General features: G+C 36.1%; 1 protein-coding gene across 1 annotated transcript; it reads left to right on the forward strand.

Moving 5' to 3' along the window:
- The first annotated feature begins 8,750 nt into the window (after window positions 1–8,750).
- LOC113771818 (B3 domain-containing protein At1g05920-like) lies at window positions 8,751–9,305 on the forward strand. The gene has a single exon (XM_027316377.1). It carries the CDS (start codon window positions 8,751–8,753, stop codon window positions 9,303–9,305), a length of 555 nt encoding a protein of 184 aa, XP_027172178.1.
- Window positions 9,306–15,495: the final 6,190 nt, after the last annotated feature.

Here is a 15,495-nt window from a genome sequence, read left to right on the forward strand (position 1 = left end):
CTTATGATTGTTTAATTAATTGATTGTCTTGAATCCGGATAATTAGTTAATTTAGTAACCTATTGTCAATTAGGGTATTAAATCCGTAATTGTTTAATTACTCTAAAATAGTGACAACTGGCATGATTGGATTTGTGTCAGGGGAATATGCGGGCTAATCTAAAATAACCCTGGTAGTGCGTTATTTGGTTAGAATAGGGCTCCTCTAATACGTAAGGCAATTGGGGAATTAAATCTTACGGGCGTACCTAGGATTATTTCTCAATTAGAGCAGTGATTAACGGGCGTACCTTAATAATCGACACAGTAAGGAGGGGTTGACTGTTATCGCTTGTTTGGCAATTATAACCTATTTATTACTAAATAATTGGAATTGCCTTTGCATCGATGATAAATTAGGTGAACTATTGCTGAAATTATTTCTTGACTAGACCTTTAATTATTATTACCTTGATTTTAGTGAATTGTCATTTAATTTTTAGTTGGCTTTTTTATTCTTAGTTGAATTGTTTTAATTGCCACCTTTTATAAAAGCGCCCCCTGTGTTACTTTGGATTTCTAAAGAGACAAATATCCCCAATCCCCGAGGATACGATCCTACTTGCCCTGTCTACATATTCATAATTATTTGTGAAAAAAGCCATCCCATTCGGGTATATCGGATCAAACAAACTCTTCGGGAACATGGTGAATCAAGTAACCCATTGCACACCTAGAGTCCCTGCTCCAGTACTTCGAATCGGGTTTTGGTTACCTTAATTGGCAATTAGGTTTATTTTATTATTGTACAGGTTTCGACAACCTGTCATATAGTATTTGCCATATATATATATATATATATATATATATATAGTCAATTAAAAGGTCAAATACTCAAAGTTTGACATGGCTTCCCTCTTGAGAATTCTCTCTACATTTTCTGCGATGCACATTTAAATGCATGACATGTTTTTATTTATTAACAAGGGTTAGGATTAGTCAAATTTAAAATGATCACGTCCCTTCCTAATAAATGAAAATACATGTTATGTATCCAGATGTGTATTGTGAAAAATGAAGAGAGAATCCATTATTGAAGATGAGCCAAATCCCTGAAAATTAACCCGCTTAATAGTGTGCAATTGTTTTGCCTTAGTGTTCTTCTTATTTATGTCAAAAGAATTGCTATCCACGTGGTCCCTTTGTATGACTATAGTGTTTACACTAATTTGGTACATTTCAAATTACATGCTAAGTACCTTTATTAAACAGTACTTACCAATATGATCAATCATTTTCATTTCTTAACCACCTCCACCTCCTCCTCCTTTTTTTTTGGTCGTTACTTCACCTTCTTCATCCATGATAAGGTAATTTCTCTTATTTTTGGTAGATGAGCACTATTATACCATCCAGGTACCCAATTAAAAGAAGTTTCAAATGTTATTTTTTGGAAAAAAAATGCAATTATTGTAAGAAAGTATTTAAATGCAGGGGATGCATTAAGTGTGACGGTATGTATTAACATAGTTAGGTATGTTAACAAATGCTCATTGGACACCCCTAAGAAAAATCCTATACAATATTTCACTATGGAATTTTGCTAAACGTTGTCGAAAGGCAAATAAAGTCTTAGGTAGTGTTCACTTATTAGGCATACTTATTCTCTTAAGAAATCATTAAAGTTTTTCTAGGCTTATAATTAGGTTCAATCATTAATGGGGAGACAATTAAGTTCATGAAAATTGGAGGATGAGTGTAAAAGCAATTAAAGGGAAAAGAAAACCGAAACTCTATAGTGGACACATGCTGAACAAATGTCAAGAGACTTGAAAGCGCAAGACAAAAGTCATACTATTGATGCAACATTAATTGATTAATAAACGTTCGTTTCACTATTTTTTTTCGGATAAGCTATCAGTTATATAAATTTCTATCGTTTCGGAAAAAAAAAAATCAGTTATATAACCTTTTTTTTTTTTTTTTTTACTGTAGGTGAGATTTGAACCCCCATCTACAGACCAAGGAGAGACTTAAGATCCTCCTCTCATTGGTGACCACTGAGTCAAGTTTAGTGGTAAATAAACGTTCCTTTCACACTCATCCTTGAAAGCAAAAGACTTGAAAAAGTCATACTATTGATGCGACACCAATTGATTGGACCAATGTTAGTGGTTATTGTCCAAATAATCTTTGGGCGGTAGGAATTGTCCTGCAATTGTAGTTGCTGGTGTAGTTTGATGGAGAATTTTTATATGAATTCAAAAATATGCTGGTGTATATCTCAATAATGGGAGTGTGCATGACTTTTTCAAAAAAAAAAAAAAAAAATCAGGATGACTAGTTCAGACCAAATCGTGGGCCACAAACAAAATTTTTACAAATTATTTAACTGAATCGGATATTGAAAAAAATTTACAAAATCAACTCAAACCAAATATTTACTCACAATGTTTACAATAATATATTATTGTGGTAAGACATGACCTATCAATTCGTCACTCAATTATCCTTAAGTTTTGGTAATTTTTCTATGGAGTATATTTGAATGGGAGAAATTGCACTATGTCCTAAACTGGCTTCGAATCCTCTGTCCCATATTTGTACAGCTACCACGTGTCTCTAGCCTTTTGTTAACCCAAATTCAAATAAACCGATAATAATCGATTTACAAGTTTACTCAAAATCAATTAAAACAGATAACTCAAAACTTTTTTTTATTTTTTTTTTAACAAAAAGAGTCTTGTTGATCATACATGATCTATTGATTTGTTTTACCTGGATAAAGATGAAATTGAATCTTGCTACTTGATCCTTTGAGCGTTTTTGCTGCAAGATTAAAGATATAATGAGTGAATCAAAGTACTTGTTAGGGTTTCAGAAAAAGATGATTTGGGGTAAAAAAATAGAGAGTTTTAGTTGATTTCTATGTTTATGATCAACAAGACTCTTTTTTTGTTAAAAAGAAAATAAAAAAAGTTTTGAGTTATCTGTTTTAATTGATTTTGAGTAAATTTGTAAACCGATTATTATCGGTTTATTTGAATTTGAATTAACAAAAGGTTAGAAACACGTGGCAGCTGTACAAATATAGGACAGAGGGGACAAAGACTACTTTGGGAACAGAGGATTCGAAGCCGTCCAAAACCACCATCACTGAACCAATACATTTTCCTCCTGCAGTTTTGGAAAGCCACGTTCAAGCGTCAAGACATACGGTTAACGAAGAATATTAGTAGATGCTACATACTCCCAATCCAACCTAGAATTATTATTATTATTTTCTGCATAAGTTTCTTCATTGTTTTTCCTTTTAATCTTTAACCAAATTACCAGGTAACCACTGAACTTTTTGAACAATGAAGATTTGGTTATACAATTATTAATAGTATGTTTTTATCCATTGAATTATCAAAATTATAAAGTTTAGGTCATTCCGTTTAATTTCATCATTAACTCTGTTAGATTTAAAAGTCTGCATGATTCACGAAACATACTATTAATAGTTAGATATAGCAGAATTACTGGTGAAATTAGATGAAACGGTCTAAAATTTACACGTTTGATAGTTTAGTGAGTACAAATATACTATTAATAGTTGAGTGGCTAAAACTTGATTATTCAAAAAATTTAGTGACTATAGGAATAATTTGCTCTTAATCTTTTGCTTTTGGACGCAATGATTGGAAATCTAAAGCTCAGTGTGGTAGTACTATTGCAAAATTTCATGGGTTTCAGTATCGTTTGATATAGATAACTAGTTTGAAAGCAAGTGTACATTGTTGATATCTTCTTTTATGATTTTACCATTGATTAGGTGATTCTTTAGGCATTTTTTAAAAAAAAAAAATTTTCAGTAAAGAAGGGGTGATACATAAGAAGTGGGGAGGGGCAGAGAATGTAAACATATACATAATGTTACTTCATTTTCACCCTTATAAATCACTCTATGCACAATTTTCGGTATCTATCTCTCTATAAATCGCACCCTTTCTCTACTAGAGTTATTAAGCACAGATCCATAAACAGGGACGAAATCAGAAAAGTTAACTTGGAGGTACGAGATACATATACATATAAACTTTGGAGTTTATATGAAAGTTTGGATTAACGTTTTATATACTGACAATATAGTGATTTTTTTTTATAATAACAGTTTTGAATCTATGTCACATGTGCATGATTTGAATTTAAAATTTGAATTCATATTACGTAGTATGATTTAAACCTGCTAGTATAAAACAATTATATGTTGGTAGTGCATAAAAAGTTATCTTAAAAGTTTATGAAAATTTTTGAGGGAACAAATAGTTAAACATACAAAGAAATTTTTAAAAACCTTCAAAATTTTAGAGGAAGAAAAGATGAATTTTTAAAACTTTTGGTGGGGGTGGGGTTGCCCGAGTTCCGTCCTCGTCCACAAAGGCACAAACAGACACCAAATGGCTCGGGAGAAGGCTACGGAATTCAAATCCTTCCAAGAACTGTGCTTTGATTTGGCTTCACAGCCCACATATTAAACAAGGAGAAGAAGGAAAATGAAAAGATAAACCATTTTTTTTTTGGCAAATGCTTAATTTACAGTGCTGTTTGGTTAAATGATAAAAGTTAGGGCAAGTTATACTTTACCCCTTATGGTATAACTAATTTTCATATAACCCCCTTATAATTTTAAAAGCTATATTTAATCCCCCTTATACTTTGGACTAAAGTGTCAAAGTGACGGAAATGATTATCCGTAACGGAACTTATAAAAATATCGAAATTACCCTTATTTAAAAATAAAAATGACTGAAGTGACCAAAATATATAAATATAATATACATGACACTCTAATCCCGTATAATTTTATATTTTATTATATAATCTCCTTATGGTTTGGCGCTTTACCGTATAACTCTCTTATGGTTTTTAATATATATATATATATATATATATATATAACTTCCCTGTGGTTAATAAATAATTTTCAACTTTACATAGGGGTATTTTAGACATTTTAGTTGACCTTGTTATGGATTGCAAATTCCATTATTTTGACACTTTAATCCAAACCACATGGGAATAAAGTGTAATTTGCCCTAAAAGTTATGATGGAAGGGAAAAATATTGTCAATATTTGATTATCGAAGAAAATGTGGGAAGAACCGTTCAAGAATAACTAAACATATGAGAGAATTACTTTTTACAATTAACCAAATAATGTGTTCAAATCTCCTGCATCTTTCAAAATCAAATCGGATAAAATACTCGGAAGACATGTACAATCAAAATACTTTATATGTTACCATAATTTACCCATAATATTGATTGGCCTGATAAATATTGGAACAACATCATAAACTAGAGACAGCTTTTACCGTAGTTGAAGTAAAGATTAAAAAAATGGCCAAAAGGGTAATTTTTTTATTAACCCCACTTTAAGATGATTTTAGCCATTGCTTATCCCCTCATTTTGTGTTTTATTTCCTTTTACTAAAGGGAAGTTAATGAAATTCTTGTCTAAAGACTTGATATACCGAGTAGAGGAAAACCAGAGAAAGATAAAAACAAAAAATATTGCAGGAGTATAATTAAATAATATTTTTTAATGTTTTGATCATTGTGTTTTATGGTTAACTTATCCAAGTGGAACAGAGGGGAGATCTATGGACCCAAATGAAATGGGCTTCGTGGGTGATTGGTTTGGGGAATAACAAGACAGTGGGCTAAGGCTTGAGGAGCTGCAACCCATTTTCATCATTCCTTTTAGGATAAAATATAGAAAAGTTTTTGTGATTAAACTAGCCTACAGAAAAGTTTCCATGATTTCAAATCATACATTCCGACTCCTTGTAGTATGAACTAATATGAAATAGTGACAGAAATTGTCAAAAGTTATGAGAGCAGATGAAATGATGCAATTATCTTAATATATATAAGCAAAACATCCTTCTAACAACTACTTTGGTTAATCAAATCTACGAAAAAACCCATTATGGTTAAATCAGCCAGTGAAAAACTTCCTATGGTTACTAACTGCCACTATCACTCTTCACTTTTTGCTATCATCCTCCCTTCCATGACTATCCCGCTCCCTTTCCTTCCTTCTCTCTCTTCCTCAGTGGCGGAGTCAGGACCTTAGGTTAGGGTAGGTCAATTTTCGACATCATATCAAATATAATCATAGTAAATTTACAACAAAAAAAGCACTTATGTTAAACATACTTTTACTGTTATGTCAATTAGACTTTGACATCTAAGTTATGCTATAACATAGTGGTAGTTTAGGAAAGTCAAAAGAGTTTATTTTTGGATTTATATCAATAACTAACCTTAATTAGATCTAACACTTTTGTAAAACTTAAGAATTAAGAATTCTTAATTTGTTAAGGGAAGCCAATGTAAATAAGAAAGACATGTTCAAAATTTTAGAGGGGACAATATAGATAAGAAAGCAAATTTCAAAAATATTAAGGGACAAAGTTGAGAAGAACAAAAATTTTAAATAGTTTAGAAGGGACAAATAAAGGTGTAACTGTCTTAGTTTCAAATTAGTTCAACCACGAGGTATGAGAGTGTATGCTTTGAAATTATAGGGGGCCTTTTTATAGGTTCACTTAACCACAAGGTTTTTTTTTATATATTTTACACCTAAAGGGTATAATAGGTATATCAACTAAAATTTTGTTTGCTTCCAGCACAAATAGTCACAAAAGAGGTGCGTGTATCTTAAACTCATTAATTCAAACGATTTTCGTTGCTTTTTCAAATCAGTTCAAACCATGGGATATCAGAGTGTATGTTTTAAAAATTAATACTATAGGAAGTTTTTTTGTAGGTTCGCTTAACCATAGGTTTTTTTTTTTTTTTTTGTAATTTACTCTACTTTTTAACCACTAAATGTCCTTGTTGACACCCCATTCTACTGAGCTATACTTCATGAAATAACTATTGACAACAACAGAATTTTTCTTTTGCATGTTGTCCAGGGAACTGTTAATTGCATTCTCAATTTGGTTAATCACACTTTCACTATCATTTTAATCATATAGTTTTTATTAATTAAATCATATAATTAAACAAACGGTGGGAGTACGAAGTGCAAATAATATTTTGCCGTTGTTTATTCTGTTAAACCCATTGTTTATTGTGTTTTAAAGAAGGGAAAATGACCTGTTTCATCCCTTACATTTCACAAAAATATTCTTTTCATCCCTCACTTTTAAAATGAAGCAATTTCATCCCTGACATTTAAAAATTAAAGCTATTACATCCCTGAACCTAATTTTCAATCTGAATCAAACCATCCAATAACCCAATAATAAATTTCGGAGATAGAATTGATAGGTCACTCGATCAATTTCATCATATTCACATGACATTTATCAAACCAAAAAAATAAATATTATAACATAAAGGCCATTATTTGTCTTGGAATAGTAGGGTTTTTCTTTTGGGTAAATCTTTTCTTGCACCGTTAGTATATTCGCTTGCGAGTCTAGATGTGTATCATAAATACAAAATTTGGTATTTAAATTTAAATTGAAATGATATGGTAGGTACATGAAACCATCAGTGTATACAATGACAATGTAGGAATTCAAGTTGAGTTATATTCAAGTTGAATTAACCAAGTAATCTATTAATTATACCTCCAAAATTTGTAATTAGGTTGATAGGTGGTTTGATTCAGATTGAAAATTGGGTTCAAGGATGTAATAGCTTTAATTTTTAAATGTCAGGGACGAAATTGTTTCATTTTAAAAGTGAGGGACGAAAAGAATATTTTTATAAAATGTGAGGGATGAAACAGGTCATTTTCCCTTTAAAGAACAAGTCCAACTTTTGGTAAAATCTCCAATATTAACCTTCTGAAATGTAAACCTGATATGACTGACAAATATATGTAATTTTTGGACTGGCCTGGATGCGAAAGGAGTAGAAACGTTCCCATAAAATCGCTTTGAAGCAGTATACATTGTCTTTAACGATTGATAATTTCCTTTTTTTTCTTTACATTTTTTTTTTTTGCAAGTGAGGGATGAGATTTAAGGAGTGGGGACTGGGGAGGTTGAAGGGGAATTGATAATTCATCAAAATCAACTTTTATAACTTTTATTACATAAATGTAAAAATTAGATACTGTTAAATTCATAAAGCAATTGGGTAAAAATCCAAATTTTTAGAATAGCGTTCATTCATACCACATGTTGGATAAAACCTTGAAACTGCTGTCACGTCCCAGCGCCTTCTCAATCCGAAAGTAGTTGGTTTTGTTATCCTGACGTTCTACTATCTCCATCTCTTTAGATTTCTTGTACTCTGTTTTTTTTTTTTTTTTTTTTTTTTCATTCTGATTTCTTTTTTTTTTCCTTAAAATATTCCATTCATTTTCTACCATCAAAATAACTTTTACTTCATATTTTTTATTTGTTACATACATGCATCGGGTCCACCTTAAATCCAAGAACTCTAGTGTGGGAAGTTTCAACTTTCGAAAGTTCACCTCTTAAGGAAACAAGCATCCGAATCCCACAAGAAGAAGGAGAATATCTCTTGAACTGTTTCCTATTGCGGCAAGAAAAACCCTTTTGAGAAGGTTATCATTCTGGAAACTTGATTCTGTATATGATTAGGAGAAGCTCTCCTTCAAAAAGAGCCCTGATCATAGTTACTTCATTCTTCTCATACCAACACTAATCCTTCTCTTCTTCCCATTCGTTTAGCAGATTTGCATCATTAATATTTATTAATTCTTGATCCGTAACACCATCAATTGCAATAGCAAGATGGAGAATAAGGTGAAAAAGACGATTAAGCTGTTTGGAAAGATGATGGAAGTTGGCATAGTCTACGTCCTTGAGGATGCCCCGGCTGATCATCTGGTGAATCAAGAACAAGAAACAGAAACTGCTTCGAGTAGCCGAGCAGTAATGCCTCCTCGACGTGAGCTAGTGCTTCCTCAGGGAGCAAGTTTGATAACTGAGAGAAGATTGGAAGCTTCCGATGTTGCTTCTACTCAAAGCAGGTTTTTCCTTCCAATTTCCGAGGAAATCGATGAAGTTTTGACTCAATCAGAGAGAGTTATGCTACTGGAGAAGTTTGAGACTGTTAAGGTAAAGGTAGTGGATAGTATACAACGCTGTTATGACATGGATTTCAAGAAGTGGCCAAGCGTGAATGATAGGCTGGTTCTGAACCATGGGTGGATGCAGCTTGTCAAAGACAATCATCTTCAGAAAGGTGATGTGGTGGAATTATGGAGCTATAGACAAGATTCTCGCTTGTGTTTTGCTGTAAAAATCTGCGAGCGATCGAAGAGGAACATCTCCAGCAGTGATTAAGCTAACTTTAACCGAAGACAAGAAAGGACTTGAAATAATTATGTAAACTCTTTACTCCCTAGAAAGTAGAATACTGTACTTTTATAAATTTTCTTTTGCACTATTTATTTTAGTTGATTTTATATGGTTGGATTTTTTTTTTCTGCAATATTAATGTTCATGATATGATACAAAATTATTTTGGGATTTATGAACGTAAAAAGAAACGAGGAGGAAACTGATTAATTAATTAATTAAAATTATGTATTTAATGTGGCATGGCTAACTATCAACTAATGACCGAAGAGGTCTAGACGTAGTGATTAAAATTGAGATTTCAAGGGTTAAACGTCCTAAGCTCAAATCTCTTCTCTTTCCTCCCCCTTATCTCCTGCAATTCGCATGGGTTCATCACCATTATCAGGATCAAACAAATAGTCATACCAGTTGGGCCAATATCAATGCAGATGCTCAAGTCAGAATTGATATTATTGCCACAATTGATGCCTATTCTGCTTTGAGAAATAGGTGATAACAGAGTGCAAGCCAATCCACAGAAAAAAATATCACATACGGGCTTCTTCTTTTTTTTTTTTTTCAATCAAGAAACATAAAATCCCAAAAATACGGCCTTATCCCATCCTCATCCCCAACCCCCTCTCCCCTACCCCCAAGAAAAAAAAAATGAAAGAAAGATGTGATTAGCACTTATGTGTATCCAGAACATTTTTAATTTTTTGGTCAAAGATAATTTGGGTGGTTTCGGTCCCAATAATCACTATGGATCAGAACATACTTTCAGATCATAGATCACTTATAGGACTTCTTACAGATCCTTCATTGATACAATTTTTACATTGACAGCAGGATTTCAATATTTTTAATTTTGTGACAAATCAGAACATGGATTCGTTTGAACTAGAAAAGAATGGGTTGTGCAATAAATAGGATTGGGCTCTGAGGGTTTGCCACCTCCCGCCGATTCCTCCAAGGGTTACCCCTATCAAGGCTGCACCAAAACCTGTCAAGAACAGGCATCACGTTTCATTGGGAAGACGTGGCCTGGGAGCCTAACAGCAGAAGATTGTTACGAAGTAAACAATGAACTTTTAAATAACAGATCTTTTTCAAACATTAAAACTTCGCTTAAGACATGAGTAGATGAACAATAATTTAACATTATAGATTCACATGTGCGTACAGCCGTACACTGAAACAGACACACGCGCACACTAAAGTTTTAGGACACTGAAATATTTAAGGGTGCAGTGGAATCAATGCATAAGATAAGATAAACGCATCAAGGCATCAATTTAAAGTGTATGATATTCAAGGCTATTAAATGAAAGATAAGCCATTTAATTACGAATGAGAGAATGTACGAAAAGAAATGCAGAGCAGCCTCTTCGATTTCACCTCTATAAATTACCCCAGGAATAAAAAGTTCTTTTTCCACAGACATTTTCTCTTTTCTCATAAGCACAGATCCACAAACACACCAAAATGGCTCTTCGTTATTATAACCCTCTAGTCCTCGCAATGCTAGCACTAGTACTGGTGGCCAGCGTTGACGCAAAAGATAGAATATTCGGAAATAGAGATTTTGTAATGAAGTCAGTAGTCAAAGAGAAGAAGGCGTGATAAGTAGATAAAGGAAGGCGTGAAGTAGCAGAAGGAAGTCCAATAAAAGGCGCGACTATCAGTTAGCATTGCATAGAAGAGGAAAGGCGCGGACCAGGGAAAGGAAAAGCGCGGGAACAAAGGGAGAAGGCGTGTCCAAGAACCCACGCTTTTCCTGGATTCATGCTGTTCTTGTGCGGGAAGAGGATAAACAAACTGGAAGCTTCACTTTACACGTGTCTGTCATTCATTCGTTACTTAAAGAAGTTAGTTAGGGTAGTTTACTATAAAATGTCACGATCCTGTAATAGTTAGTCATTCATTCTGTCAAGATTTGTTTCTGCAATCACAGAGGAAATATTCCCTCTGATTCTCTGTATCTAGTCTTCCTGCATTCTTTTTCACCTTCTGCTCTTTCCCGCCAAATCCAATTCTATAATCTGATTTGAAGTTCATCAATTAATAGAAGAGCTGATCTTATTTCGATTCCATTTTGTGTCAATTTAAGTTTTCTTACTCCAAAACATCCATTCCTAATTACATTATAGGTTATGTACCACAACAGTGGTATCAGAGCTGTGTTCACGAGCCATAGGGATGACGAAAAACCAGGAAGAAACACTAAGAAGAGAGATAATAGAACTGGGGAGTGTGGTCAGAACCTTCACTAACAAGAATGAGGGGATGGAACAGGCCATCAGGTCCATGGAATTCAGGCAGGATGCCACCGAGAAGCTGCTGAAAGGGATTGATCAAAAGTACGAGGGAATGATGAACATGATGGCTCAGCTAATGACTAAAATGAATGATCGAGGAAAGGAGTTGGAAGGAAGCAGCAGTTCGAAGGAAGTATCTCAACCAGAGAAGGCTAGATTAGAGTCGCAAAAAGAAGGAGCTGGAAGAAGAGAGTTCAGGAACACCAGTAAGTTGCCTAAAATTGATCTACCAACCTTTGATGGGGATAATCCTAGGGAGTGGATCAGGAAGGCGAACAAGTACTTCAAGATCCATGAAATAGCAGAGGATATGAAGACAGACGTAGCAGAACTCTATTTCAGAGACAGAGCAGACATCTGGTTCCATGGAGTCTTCCATGGAAGGGAAGTGATACCCTGGGAGGAGTTGTCCACTGCTCTGTGTGTGAGGTTTGGAGAAGGGAAGCCTGAAGAAGCCATAGAGGAATTCAACAAGCTAACACAAGCTGGATCAGTATCTGAGTACCTGGAAAAGTTTGAAATGCTGAAGGCCCTGGTAATGCCCTCCCTACCCCACTTGTCAGATTCCTATTATAAAGCATGTTTTATGAGTGGTTTAAAGGAGGAAATTGTCAATATGGTTAAAATATCTAAACCTGGATCCCTAGCTGATGCCATTGAAATAGCTAAGTTGCAAGAAAAGAACTTAAAAGCTACACAGAAGATGCACAAATCTGTTCCTGTTAGCTTTAGTGGCCAGAAGAACCAACTAAAGGCTCCCTTCCATTCCAGAGGGATCCCAGACCCCCCTAAGCATGCCCATAAGACTCATAATCAGAACATCTTTACCCAAAGTCAGTTCAAAAGAATCTCCCCTGAAGAGTTTAACTTGAGGAGAGAAAGAGGATTGTGCTACAAATGTGTTGAGCCCTATACTATGGGACATGTATGCAAGCAAACACATGTTCATTACTTATTAGCTGATGAGGAGAAGACGTCAGAAGGAGATAAGGAGCAAGAGGATGAGGTATACTGTGACTGTATTAATGGGGAGGTGGCAGATGAGCACATAGAAGTGTCAGTACATGCCTTGGCTGGAGGAGCAGGGCACCAAACCATAAAGTTGAAGGGGAATATCAAAGGAAGACAGCTTACTGCACTAATAGACAGTGGCAGCACACACTGTTTCCTTGATGAGCAACTGGCCAGGGAATTAAAACTTGGTACTCAGGGGCCAACTCTGATAGTTAATGTTGCCAATGGAGACAAGGTGCATTCAAGGGGATTGGATAAACCCCTACAATGGGAAATGCAGGGGCATCAATTTCAGCATGTATTCCACACACTGAAGTTAGGTGGCTGTGACATGATCCTTGGAGTTGACTGGTTAGCTAAGCACAGCCCCATAGAGTTCAATTTCAAGGAACTCAGCATGAGGATTCACCAAGGGAAGCAGCGACTAGTACTAAAGGGAGAAGACAACAATCCCAGATTGAAGAAGTTCAAGGGAAACAAACTGGAGAGGTGGCTGAGGAAGCAGGCATATGGGGTGGTGGCACAGCTAGTTGCAGTAGAAGAGGGGGATATTTCAGGACAGACACCAGCTGAAATCAGACAAATGCTTGATCAATACAAGGATATCTTTGAGGAACCAAAGGGAATGCCTCCTACTAGAAGTCAGGACCACCACATAGTCTTGAAAGAAGGAGCCAAACCTTTCCAAGTAAGGCCATATAGATGCCCCTACGTTCAGAAGGCAGAAATTGAAAAACTAGTGAAAGAGATGCTTGCAGTGGGCATCATTCAACCCAGCAGCAGTCCTTTTGCCTCGCCAGTGCTATTGGTTAAGAAGAAGGATGGATCATGGAGGTTCTGTGTGGATTACAGGCAGTTGAATGAATTAACTGTGAAGAATAAATTTCCTATGCCTCTGATTGAAGAACTAATAGATGAGCTACATGGAGCCAGATATTTCACCAAGATTGATTTGAGAGCTGGATATTTTCAGATTAGGGTTAGGGTGGAAGACATCCCAAAAACAGCTTTCAGAACTCACCAAGGACTCTATGAATTCAAGGTCATGCCATTTGGTTTGACCAATGCACCAGCAACCTTTCAAAGCCTGATGAACCAGGTCTTCCAGGAACAGATGAGGAAGCATGTGCTGGTGTTCTTTGACGATATCCTAATCTACAGCCCAACAATGGAGATACACATGAAGCATGTTACTGAGGTGTTGGACATTTTAAGACAGCATCAACTATATGCCAAAATGAGCAAGTGCTCTTTTGCTCAACCACAGGTAGAGTACCTGGGGCACATAATATCAGCAGGAGGAGTTCAAGCTGACCCTCAGAAGATAGAGTGCATGAAGAATTGGCCAAAACCAACTAATATTAAGCAACTAAGGGGATTTCTGGGGCTAACAGGCTACTACAGAAGATTCGTCAAAGGATATGGAGCTATAGCAAGGCCCCTGACCAACCTACTGAAGAAGGACAGCTTCCATTGGGATGCAGACTCAGAGAAGGCTTTTCAGGATCTAAAAGGGGCTATGTGCTCTACCCCTGTGCTAGCAGTGCCTGATTTCACACAACCATTTGTCATTGAGACAGATGCCTGCCATACGGGCATAGGGGCTGTCCTAATGCAAAACAGAAAACCTATCTCCTACCTCAGCCAAGCCTTGGGACAGAAGAATATGGGGCTATCAATTTATGAAAAAGAGTTGCTAGCTTTAGTAACAGCTGTGACCAAGTGGAGGCATTACTTGGAGGGGCACCACTTCATCATACATACTGACCACCAGAGCTTGAAGTATCTGCTAGAACAAAGAATCACTACCCCTCTCCAACAGAAGTGGCTCACCAAACTGCTTGGTCTGAGCTATGAAATTCACTACAAAAGAGGGAAGGACAATGTAGCTACGGATGCACTTTCCAGACAGAGTAGAGAGGAGTTAAGGGAATGCACATCCTTATCCTGTGCAGTACCTGCTTGGATCAGGGAGGTGAAGGTGAGCTATGAAGGGGACAGGTGGACTCAGGAGATCATATCACAGGTGCTACTTACTCCCACACAGGTACCAGATTACACGTTCCAGGACAACATACTCAGATACAAGAAGAGGTTGGTAATAGGGAGTCAAGGTGACATCAGAAAAAAGATTATCACTGCACTGCATGATTCACAAGTAGGGGGACACTCAGGCATACAGGCCAGTTACCTGAGAGCAAAACAACTATTCTACTGGCCAGGTATGTACCAAGAGATCAGAAAGATGGTTTTGGAATGTGACACTTGTAGGAAATGCAAGGATGAGCATGTAGCTTATCCAGGCTTACTGTAACCATTACCTATACCTCAACATTTATGGAGTCAGGTCACCATGGATTTCATTGAAGGACTACCGCAATCTAAGGGCAAGAACACTATCATGGTGGTGGTGGATAGGTTTACCAAATATGCCCACTTCATCAGTATCTCGCATCCCTTTGATGCCCCAAAGGTAGCAAGACTTTTCCTTGATCATGTCAGTAAGCTACATGGGATTCCTCAGAGTATGTTGTCAGACAGGGATAGGATATTTGTCAGTCAATTCTGGGGGGAATTATTCAGCATGCTGGGAGCAAAACTCAACTATAGCACAGCCTACCATCCTCAGACTGATGGTCAGACGGAGAGAATAAACCAGGTGCTAGAGATGTACCTCAGGTGCCTGTCACATACAGAACCAAAGAAATGGAACCAGTGGCTGTCTATGGCAGAGTGGTGGTACAACACTTCATACCACACTGCTATCCAGATGACTCCATTCGAGGCATTGTATGGCCTCTCCCCTCCTCAGCTAGCTCTGGGGCCATACCTTCAATCCAGGGTAGCTGCTGTGGGCGAGT

Source organism: Coffea eugenioides, chromosome 1, assembly GCF_003713205.1.
Source record: "Coffea eugenioides isolate CCC68of chromosome 1, Ceug_1.0, whole genome shotgun sequence".
Lineage (NCBI taxonomy): Eukaryota > Viridiplantae > Streptophyta > Magnoliopsida > Gentianales > Rubiaceae > Coffea > Coffea eugenioides.

Coding starts and splice junctions, on each gene's coding strand:
- LOC113771818 (XM_027316377.1), top strand. CDS start 8,751: ATGGAGAATAAGGTGAAAAAGACGATTAAGCTGTTTGGAAAGATGATG.